Consider the following 11,584-nt stretch of genomic DNA (forward strand, 5'->3'; position numbering starts at 1 on the left):
AAGTTTAGTGTTCTAACCGAATATTATGTCCGTGTTTTCTGTTGATTATTACCACGACACCGTACCAATGTGCGAATAGGCGTTAATCTTAACAAGACGGCTCCGGGGGTTATGTGCTATATTGTTTACTTTTACCGGTTTATAAAAACCGTAAGTCAATCACGTTGCCCGTCGACGGTTTCTTGTGTCAAAATGCAATTACCTCACGCTATACACTATATTTACTCTATTCTATGCTCGGCAATAAATATTAACGGCTTATTTTGTTTTCAATCGCATTGTGTTTGTGTTTGGATATTTCGTATAACGTTCAGTGTAATTACGTCCATCAGCCATATTTTATAATTCCACCAGCTCGCGCGCGTGTACTCCACCGGACATATTATCCCCCCCCCCTTCGGTCGATTGTACCTAGGTCGGTATTATAGCGTACACGTTGTGTATTCACTCGTTTGTCTTTATAGACGAACACATATAACACACATAAGAGAGACCTATAAAACTTTTAACGAGATAATAAATTTCGCTACAGCTCGCAGTCATTACAACACCATGAGCGGACACGTCTATCTCTCTGGTAAAGCTGTAAAACGCTCAATATATTATATTATAAAATACCGTCTTGCCGCCAACACGGGTACTGCAGGACTCTTCGGGCCTGTATGTGTTGTTGTCGCAATAGTAATAATAATAATATCTGCGCGGTGCCAATAAATTTTTTGCAAAGAAAGAAGAAAAAAAATTATCATTTATAGTAGGCTCGGCAAAATAAATTCCATTCGCCCCTCGAGTGTAGGTACCTATGCTATAATAAACGCGCGCGCGCAATTAAACGGTGCAATTAAACTGTATTCGCATTCAATAAAATGATTAAACGGATTTTTTAATAACATCGATCGACGTCAAGATAGGTGTAGGTATATATAGTCGGCAGATCACTCCGGCAATTTCCAGACACGTGTACAAACGCACTTGATTACCCGAACAAAAAAATTGTTTAGTTGACGGGAAAAAGAATACACGGTTGGGCCAACTAAAATAATTATGATTTATATAGGGACACAATTATACGTTGCTAATTGGAACAACTAAATAAATACATAACTCTTAAACCGACAGCTAACTAACAATAATCTAGTTGACCCAACTATTTATTTAGGTATTCCGTGATTAGACATTTCTCGTGTCCCTAAATTAACCATAACCCTAGTTGGATCAATTTTGTATTATTTTCGTGTTTACTTGTAATATGACAATCCTTCGTTTTTCTGCGATCGATACGGACTATGTAAATATTATTAAATTGATTTACATAGTATATATATACTAGGTAATACAACAAATCAAAGTATCTACTTCGATCATTATTTTTACAAACAATTAGATACATTAATTTTATGGCTAGGTTGTCGTTTAAAAAGCATAAATTAATGACAGTAGTATAAAAAAGTTGAAAGAATGTTAGATATTTAGAAAGATAATGGAAAATTATGAGCACTTTGTACTAAAACATATGAAAATAAATAAAAATAGTAAAATTGTTGGATAAGTTGTTCGGCGATTATCGTTGATGGAGTAATAGTCTGTAAAACACTCGGTTATATATCTGCATTTTATTTTTCTCAATTTAAGAGAAGATCGTGGATTTTTAGGTATTGTAAATCTTTTGAAATCGAGAGAAACATAAAAACGGACATTCCAAAAATGTATAAGACTTAGTTTTAATAAAATTGGTCACTCAAAACAAAATAATATGTTTTCATCATAGCTCAAAAGTTGGATGAGTACAATTCATTTTTTTTTTTGCTGACATTTTGCATTAAAAAAAAAATTGTCTTTGATTAATTGATACTCAATAATTGTATCTTGTAGTAAAAAAAGAAAAAGGAACTTTGTCTCGATAACATTTTCTTTTCTATTTAGATTTAAGAGTAATACAATTAAAACAAATTACCAATTCGGTGGTACTTTGAAGCGAGAGTCTACTCTTTTGAAAATAAATAAAAATAGCTAATTTATCCGCTCTACCGAAAAACGAATAGCAAACTATACCCTGGTACCCAAATTCATAAATTGACAAAATTGTGATCCCCAGCCTATGACGCGAAATCGTGACACGAAATGTCACGCATATTTTGGAATGACCCTCAGGGCAAAACAAAGTATCCGTGTTAAAAAAAACTAATTATACTCATTTCATTTTTGAACTATGATGAAAACCCTTTTATAGGCTGTCCAATTCGAAATGTATAAGATGACGGTGACATTAAAATTTGGCGGAAAGTTTAGATCAAAGCGGATCAAAAAGTCCACTGGTCTTAAGAATCCCAGAGGGTGAGGCCACCATATATACATATATATACATTTTTTTTTTTGATTGTACACGAACCGAAAGCGATAGGAAATTATTAGATTATAAAGTAATTTTCTATATTACGTTTTTATATTATGTATATCTCGTTTGCCGCCAAAAGGATTTTCACGTCTTCGGCTTTATATTAATATAATAATTATTATATTATGGGTACTATACCTGCCTATATTGAGCGTGGCGTTAAAACGAGATTTTTTTTCTTTGTGGACGCTTTTTATACACAGATATAGTTTTTTTATTATTATTATGTTGTCTATATTATTATATAGGTACGCGACTGCCGAAACGCGCCGTGGGTTTTAATGCAACTTTTATTGCTCCGAATAATGTTCGCGCACGACTGCTGCAAGAATTTTGCTCTCAGTGCGCACACGGTATGCGGGGCTGGCTGGTGTTCATCATCGAGGTACTATGTTATAATATTATATTATCTATTGTCCACGATCTACTAGATTCCGTTTGTGCTGTAACAAAACCAACAATGATTAAAAATGTCGCAGAGAAGAAAAATACACACAATAATACCCAATAGCAAATAACAGTTGCGCGGGTAGGTCGACAGATAATAAAGGGTAACACATTTTAGCTGTTAATTTTTTGCTAAAGAAATTAGCAAATTATATCACAAACAGAATGAAGAGACTAGAAAGTAAGGGTTTGCTTGGTTTGGACGACTGTCGTAGAATAGATATTTGTATTTTTATTGTGGGATTAAATGTGCTGCATAAATTCCGTTTCAATGTTCCATGTTATTATACATTTCGCTCATTTTTCACACGGGCCCGGTGGTGGTCATACCCGCAAACATGAATATAACATACTGTTTTATACATGTCGTTCTCGTTTTGATGAAGTGCAGTCGGCGTTGGCACTCTATTTCCAGTGTAAGCGTAATAATGATAATATGTATTAACATTTCAATGCGGCTCTTGTCTTTGCAAGTTCTGACTTATATTTTGACAGTCGTCGACCGACCGACCGGCTCGGTGTTATTGTATTATTTTTTTTCACCGATGTATTTATGAGTGGCCATTTTTCACGGGCACATCTTCTCTTTCGGGGTGCTCTCGACGACATGTGTTCGGTCCGTGTCAAGAGGAAACACCGCAGAGGCGCTTTATCATTATAATATAAGATATCACGGCGACAAGAATACAAAAATATTTGGGTCGGACACACGTTCCAAACCGTTTTGTGACATTAAAAGCGGAATGCACTCTCTTTTCATTAGGTATGATTAAACGCAACGTGATTAATTTTCAAGCGTTTGACGCGTACCCGCCTATATTAACTATATGTACTTAATAGCCATTTTCCCCCCACAACAACCACGAGTTTTGCCCCGGTGACATTTATTAGACTTTAAAGTGACAAAAATACAATATATGCATGCTCCTCAAGTCTATAGTCGTAGCATGATGAATTTCTAGAGAAGGGGGGCTTAGCCCTTACACAAATTGTGAACATACAATGACCTGTGGGGTAAATATCTCTAGCTTGGTTAAAATCTTATCAAGTATATTATATTTTATGCGGAAAAAAAAGAAAAACCTTTTTAACTTTCTATCATTAACGTAGAAAATGTATGTATTTTCATAAGGGGAGCTCGGAGAAATTCTGGGGGATTCACCTTAGCCCTCCCCTACCCCGTCCCATTCTAAACCCATGCCATCTCTGTTGTCTGTAATAAACACCTAACTTAACAACTGGAAAGGTGACCGTGTATGTCTGCGTATAAGCGCAGTTATTTGATTTCGCCTAATATAGTGTGATTGGATATTGTTATGTAATTAGTTACCAGCGAGTTGTTAGTCAATACGTTATTTTTTCAGGTGACGTCATTAATTGTCATATTTTTCATACGAATAATAATCAATCAACGTATTGGGCACGTGCATTTTAACGAGTTGTAACTTGCTATTATGGAATCTGATTAACCAAGCGTGTGTATGATCATTGCGGCGAATACCTATAACTATTTTTGACCTAGGTACTTAACAGATAGGCACTTACAGACATACAACTATACAAGTAGTAGATGTTTTGCGACGTTGACGGCGAAAACATTAAACGGTAATTTGGTCATTATAATTAACAGAAGGCGCGTTATTATTCTTATCAATATTGTTTGTTACATTGTTAGGTTTATGAAAAAATAAAACTGATCCAAAAGTTATTGTGAACAATTTTCGTCAACAAAATATACTTTTTTGAAACTTAGAACTGATCGTTAACCCTTGTTTAAGACAAGTGTAAATAGATGTGCTCGTACATGATTCATGCCACGTTCCATTTGCGGATATAATGATAATAATAACAATAATAATAGATACGAAGGTTGCTATATTATGCAAAATTATCAAGTGGTTTTGTATCTTTGTGTTTTTTTTTTTTTATATGAGACGGGTGTCAGAGGTCTAGTCCTTGTTGGCCCTTGGGATTCAACGCGTACGTCCTTGATATGAAAAAAAAAATCACACAGAAAGAAATACATACAAGAAACAGTAATTTGTATGCGTTTGCTAGGTGTATTGTAATCAATAAACACTAGTTTTGACATGGGAATTGTAAATCAGCACCCAAATCAACTAAACATATAATTATGCATTTTTAAAGTTTTTTTTATCGTGTGACCTATTGGTGGATGTCCAATACAATAATAAAATTATGAGTATTGTAGGATTCACTTTCCTATGTTTAAATATTAATCTTTTTTTTAATACTTTTTTAACAGTTTCGTTTTATATTTTTTTAGGTCAACAGCGAAATCTCGTTTATTTCCAAATCGTGTTTTTATACAATTATCTAAAATCCATTTACATACATATTTTTATTGACGGACCCTTCAGGTCTTACATAAATTCAACCACACAATTTACTCCGTTTATCTCTTTATAATATAGACCATGATAAACCGAACGCGATTGCAATTCTAGCAGCTATACTTATGCTGTGTACAACGTTTTCGCAACATCTCTCGTTCGACACATTCAACATTCGTGCCAAACACCGATAACTGCAGTATGGCTATCAGACAATGTATCCCAATAATTTCAACAGTGCATTAAGTATATTATTATAGTGTATTATTGTTTGAGCATTTCGAAAGGTCGTTGCAGCGTAGAAATGCAATCGACCGTGACGAGCGATTATTATAATGTAAAATGGAGAAACGAACGCGGTCCTATATACCTAAACGATTATGTATTTAATAGTCCTCTTGTTTGTGTGTATACATAAATAGTTCCCATTGGTTTCTGGACCGAGAGGAAGAGAAAGAGAGAGAGATGATCACTGATAAAATTATTGTAACATATTATACTAAGCGATTGTATATACCTGTATAGAAATTAACTCTCTTCCGATAAACACGAAGGGGCGTGGATATTTGTTAATAAGTCAACGGCGGTGTGGCGGCACGTGTATACTTATTTTAAATATTTTTTATAATCCTATATTATATTCTATACTGTATAGCTGTTGTGATGTGACTGTAATATGCGAGAAAACATGTAATTTCTAAACGATCGAAGATAATATATTGAAACCAATGTTAACACATTTGCAAGTGAGAAAAACGACAACTATTTGTGCCTATAAAAGTATGTTATCATACATAGATAAATCAATGGCTAATAAGCAATAACTTCGTCAAAACCGAATTAAATATAACACATTAATTGTTGCCATGGTAACGCATAAGAAAAACATATATCTTAAGGGGGTTAAGAATAGCGATTTAAACAATTTTCTTTTTACAAAAACTATTTTAAAATGAAAACAAATATAAGAAAAAGTAGCCAATAACAATAATATCACAAGCTACAGAAGACATGATGATAAATTCAAAACTTTTTTCAGACTGGAAATCAGACTTCATGGGAACACAGGACGATGGAAACGCCAAGGATATATTTTGTTCACAAATAGAACCTCTAATGGTTTATAGAAGTTGAATAATAGCAACTGATAAAATGAAATTGAGACACAGCCATAAAAGTTATTTAGGAGAAGGCGATTGAAAAACGAAATGGGTAGATTGCGTTAAACTGTTAAAGGAATAAATTAGCTAACCCGTTAATCAGCTGCTATACCTGAAGACAAACAATACGAATTAACTGTACAGCGTTATCACTTCTAAGGCACTAAAACGTGAACACATATAGTAAAGATATAAATATATTAATAAAACCTACTTAACAGATTGTTTATTTTACGGTACACCTGTATTATAATATTGTACTGACCGGTTGTACAGTAATAGTTGTATTGGACGACGCGGGAACAGCGCATCAGTTCTGACTTAAGGATGGGAACACCCGTGCCCTTGGATCGTTGCAGACAGACGTGTACATAGGTACACACGTCATACGTCATTGGCATACAGCCCAAATCAATCACGGTATAGTTAGCTCAACAGATGGCTGTACACCGATGTTAATGTATAATAATAATAATAAAATATATGATACGAAGATTCGATTTTCGATTCCCAGTAGGTACGTATATTATATCCACGCAAGCTATAGATTCGAACGGTATTGATATTGTTACATCATATCCTTTTGCTGTGGCCGTTTATTATAAACAGCGAACCGTACGGTCGTCTTGCGTGTAATTCTTTTCCCCGTTCGGCGGGTAAGTTCTTAAACGGTTTGCTGTGTAAGTATATATAAGTGCGAAATACCGACGCGTACCGTCCACGGCGATTATGAAAAATCCGTCGGTAACGTGCCCCGGCCAAGGTCGATCGGTATATGGAGAGACTTCAACGGTCGCGTACATGCAAGTCGACCAGTGAGAAGGAAGATGAACAAAATTACACCTTATCCTACTCGGATATCTTCTTATAATACGAGCCGTATACCATAATAATATCTTGCAGACGACCGTATCGGTATATTAATAACTGGGTTGGAAGGATCACACACACATGCACACGTGTGAACATATGATTCGAGTTGATTTGCTTTCCCCAACCCCAAGACAACGGCGCGTATTTGGTTGCCGAGCTGGCAGGGTGCCTGTTGCCGTTTTGGTTTCATATCTTGTACGGATTACATCTAAGCCTTTCAAATCCGTCGTTTACCTCACTTCGCCTGACTCAATTATTATACATCTATTAGTAATAATCGATCGATTATCATATAGTAGAAATAATTACAATAGTTGTTTGTTAATTTATGCCGATTTTAGCAAAATATATTTTTTTTGGCGAAGTGTGGGAGAGGATGCTAACCCTCCTTGGAAAAAAATACATAGTTGGTCCAACTAAAATTATTTCTATTTGGAATTACTAAATATATATAGTTGGACTAACTAAATTTTTCTAACTAGAGATGTATTGTGTCCCTATATATTTTTTTTATGTCCACTTATTTTACTTACAATTATCCACCCCTCTTGTATTTTCAAATATTAATTGTTTTTGTAAGCCACAAACAAAATCAATTATACAAGTAAAAAAATATCTATTTATACATCCTAATTTTTTTTACATGAATTCAAATTTTAGGAATTAATCTTAATATTTTTGTAAAGATATACTAAACAATTTTTTAAAAATAAAGCTAATAATTTTAAATTTTAGCTACAAATTCTACTATGATGAGACCTTGTGTACAAATATATACATGGTTCATATTCTTTTATTACTTTAAACCAAATTTTGTAAATATTATTTTTTTTTTTTTACATTTAATTGATTAATATCTGTCATAAAAACGATATCTATAGATAAGTATCTATAGTATCTATCTATTGTAAATATTGTCACACAAAGATACAATGACTCACAAATTCTACATAAATTGCGGGCATAGTTTAGTAATATAGATAAATTTTATATTTTTAACATTTTTTAACGTTCTTAAAAACCTTGACATACCCTATAAGCGCAGTGTATTTAATAAAATTATGGCCAAACGTTGATATTAACTGATGTTTAATAATTATTAAAAAGGTATTATTTTTATATTATGGTTAAAATAATTGTAGTCGATTTATTTAAACCGGTACTGACTTACAGTAAAACCAAAACGGGGCACAACAACACCTAAAAATAAAAATTACATATACAATACCTAAGTACATTATATGCTAATTGCTAAAAAAAAACAAATAATCGAATACGTTTAACGCCAACTCCAGAAATTACCGTGAAGTATAATATTGTGTTATTATATAGGTTACAACAAATATTCTTTAGATATTGTGATACAATTTTGGAATACTAGCTATACTTTGTGCACGGTCAAAAAGGTTCAAATCGATTTTCTTATTTCATAATATCCATTCGGTCAAACTTATTTATTTAATTCATTATTGTAGAGCTAAATACTATAAACTAATAATTGTATTATTAATATTATAAACCTCTACTGGATTAAGACACAACCACAAGAAATTATTTAACTTTGTTCTACAGAACTAAAGACTTAAATTTTCTTTGGAAATTAAAAGAAAAATACGAAATAATAGGTTTTGCATTTCCTCTTGACAAAACAAATTTGTTTTATATACAGAACCAACGAAGGAAGGTTATTTGTCACATAACTATCCCTCAACCTAAGCAAATTCTATTAGGATATGATTAATCTTTTGATACTCTATATGATAAATATAAACAAATTATAGCAACAGTTCTATTCTCTAAGACATGGAGATTGGTCGTAGGACTGACAACCTTTAACTGAACAAAATTAGCCGAGGTTCGAGAAATTTACCATTAAAAGCGAAGGCAACAAAAAAATTAATTTAACATGTAAGATTATTTTAATTTAATTCGTCTTGTATTTTAAATTAAATAAAAAATATTTGTGGATTTGAGGCCACAGGTAAAAATTAAAATCATAAGTCATGAACATAAGTCTGTTGCATGAACTTGATTGAAGAGAAACTCTAAGAGACGGTATCCTAATCAATATATCACCCAAAAAATAGTTATTAGGTAAGTAGTGTGAAATTAATCTATGAAACCTATTTTAATAAATAAATTAATGGTACGTTAAGCAGAGTTAGGAGGCAACCTTCAGTTTCAAGTTTAAAAATAGGCATAAAATATATATTATATGGGGTTATTTATTTCTCATTCATAAATCGTATAATTATTGAAATGATTGAACAATATGTGAGTTAAATAACGACAATCTCTAAGACACCGAAAAATCTACATTTTGGACATCCATAAAACTAAAATATGTTAAGCAATTTAATTAGGTAATATTATAATTATTTTATTAAATATCATAATATCATAATATTGTAATATTGTAACAATATCATAATATTGTTATCCAATCGTTGTATAAAACATCTTAAATAAAAAGGAATATATAATTTTTATTTAAAAGGCTGAATGTAAGACAATTAAGTATTAGCAGTTAATAAAAAATGTTTTTTCTTTGACTATTGGCTGCCAGTAAAATTCTTATTATTTTGTTGTTAAATTAAAAAGACGAAAAACGAGTAGGTATAATATTTGTAAAGTAAATTTACACAGACTGCATATATTAAGCTAAATGAACCTAGACACAAGAAGTTGCAACGATACTTTGATGTTGTTTAATTATTGGTAAACTTTATTAATATAAAAGTCCTTTTACCAACCATGTCACCTTATAGCGTAATGAGATTTTGATACTTGTTTTTTTTAAATAAAAACTTTTCACAGTTTGCTATTTGCATAGTTCTTCGATTTTCAATTCGTTCACATCAAATAACAAACGTAAGTTTAAAAAAAAATCTGTAAAATTTACAATTTCATAACCCCTTCAGAAATTAAATTTTTAGTAATCCAAATTTAGTGAGAATTGTAAAAATATTCTTCTTTAAAAAAAAACAAAATTATAAAAATCCGGCTATCTAACGAGACGTCGTGGCTTTTCCTTTAAAGTAATTTTTTCATAACCGACACAGGTACTTAGACGTACTACAGCAGTACCTCAGTATCCATTAAGCACATTACATTTTTTTTTAATAACAATTAATTGCTAATAGAAAATTTAAACTTAAAATTATGAGACATATTTTTTGTGATGGTTTTCTGACGTTTTCGTTGGTTATAATTTCAAAATTAAATTACGATATTTTTCATATTTACAGAAATGGGTATGTATATTATAGTCACTACGAATCTAGCATTCGATCGGTAGTACGTAAGTAATCGTGCTTTAAACTTACCTGGTGAACATGTTTGACGAATTCGCCTGAAAATCCATGTGGACGGTGCGATGACAGTGCGAAATATGCAAAATTAAACGCACAAGACGAAACTTGATTTCGGTACGACTTTTAACACTGTAATATTATAAATTCGGTAAACGGTCGTAAACACGATGTGATACAGATTGATGATGATGCGCACTGCAGATTTTGGCGGGCGCCTCACATTGCCGGTGCTATTCGAGCTATTTCGGTCGGGACGAACAAACAAACGTAATGGGAAAATATATTTTTGAACAAAAAAAAAACCTTGTAAAAAAATCGAAAACGATAAAATAATGTTCACACGGGAGACTTCAACGTGTGGACTCGATCACACGTGAACCGGTCCGTCCGCGCGTACGAGACTGCCGCTGTCTTCTTTGCTTCCACCCGCGCACACGGCGGCTGACGGCGAGACCCCCGCCCCCGTGTCGGCCGCCCGGCCGCCGGTGCGCGCGCTCATTGGTCGCCGCCCGCCGCACGGCCGTCATTGGTGGCCGTCGTCTCCGGTCACGTGGTCCCGCCGCCCGTTTATGCGGTGGCCACGTGCCGTTCCGCCAAACGATCAGACGCCACCGCCGGCGTGCCGCCGCGGTACAATATACGGACATCGCACCAGAGTTCGGTGGTCCTTGTTCAGACGACCGGGGGGAAAACAATTTTCTTTTTACAGAGATTAAGTGATCAGAAATTTGGCGAAAAAGTAAAAAAAAAGTATTTATCTAAAAAAAAAAATACGTTTACCACATCAGTCATCAACCGTTAAATTAGCAATTTTAGCTGCATACATCAAACAATTTTTTTCTTTAATAACTAACTATATAGGCAGGCATATAGCCAAGGGGGGGCCTGGGTGGGCCTGGCCCCCGTTAGATTAACTCTGGATTAGAGCCAGCTCCCCAAATTCAAAATATAATTAATAAGTATCAAAAACGTGCTATTATACAACTAGAAATAAGTCTATTGTGATTACTATAAGGTAACACATTTATTATTATGACTGCA

The 11,584-nt window shown here is 33.4% G+C and overlaps 1 protein-coding gene across 1 annotated transcript in view; it reads right to left on the bottom strand.

Annotated features, from left to right (window-relative positions):
- The window catches only part of LOC126838871 (PAS domain-containing protein cky-1), a 100,771-nt gene extending 89,842 nt beyond the window's left edge, over positions 1 to 10,929 (bottom strand). The window contains exon 1 of the mRNA XM_050573636.1: positions 10,556 to 10,929. Within this exon, the coding sequence (XP_050429593.1) occupies positions 10,556 to 10,593 (38 nt within the window). The 5' untranslated portion in view covers positions 10,594 to 10,929. The remainder of the gene's footprint in view (positions 1 to 10,555) is intronic.
- Between the last annotated feature and the right edge of the window lie 655 nt (positions 10,930 to 11,584).

This window comes from Adelges cooleyi, unplaced genomic scaffold (genome assembly GCF_023614345.1).
Source record: "Adelges cooleyi isolate 19-005CV unplaced genomic scaffold, UGA_ACOO_1.1 ACOO_flye_CR_arks_rails_tigmint_CR_PRNA_30, whole genome shotgun sequence".
NCBI classification, from domain to species: domain Eukaryota; kingdom Metazoa; phylum Arthropoda; class Insecta; order Hemiptera; family Adelgidae; genus Adelges; species Adelges cooleyi.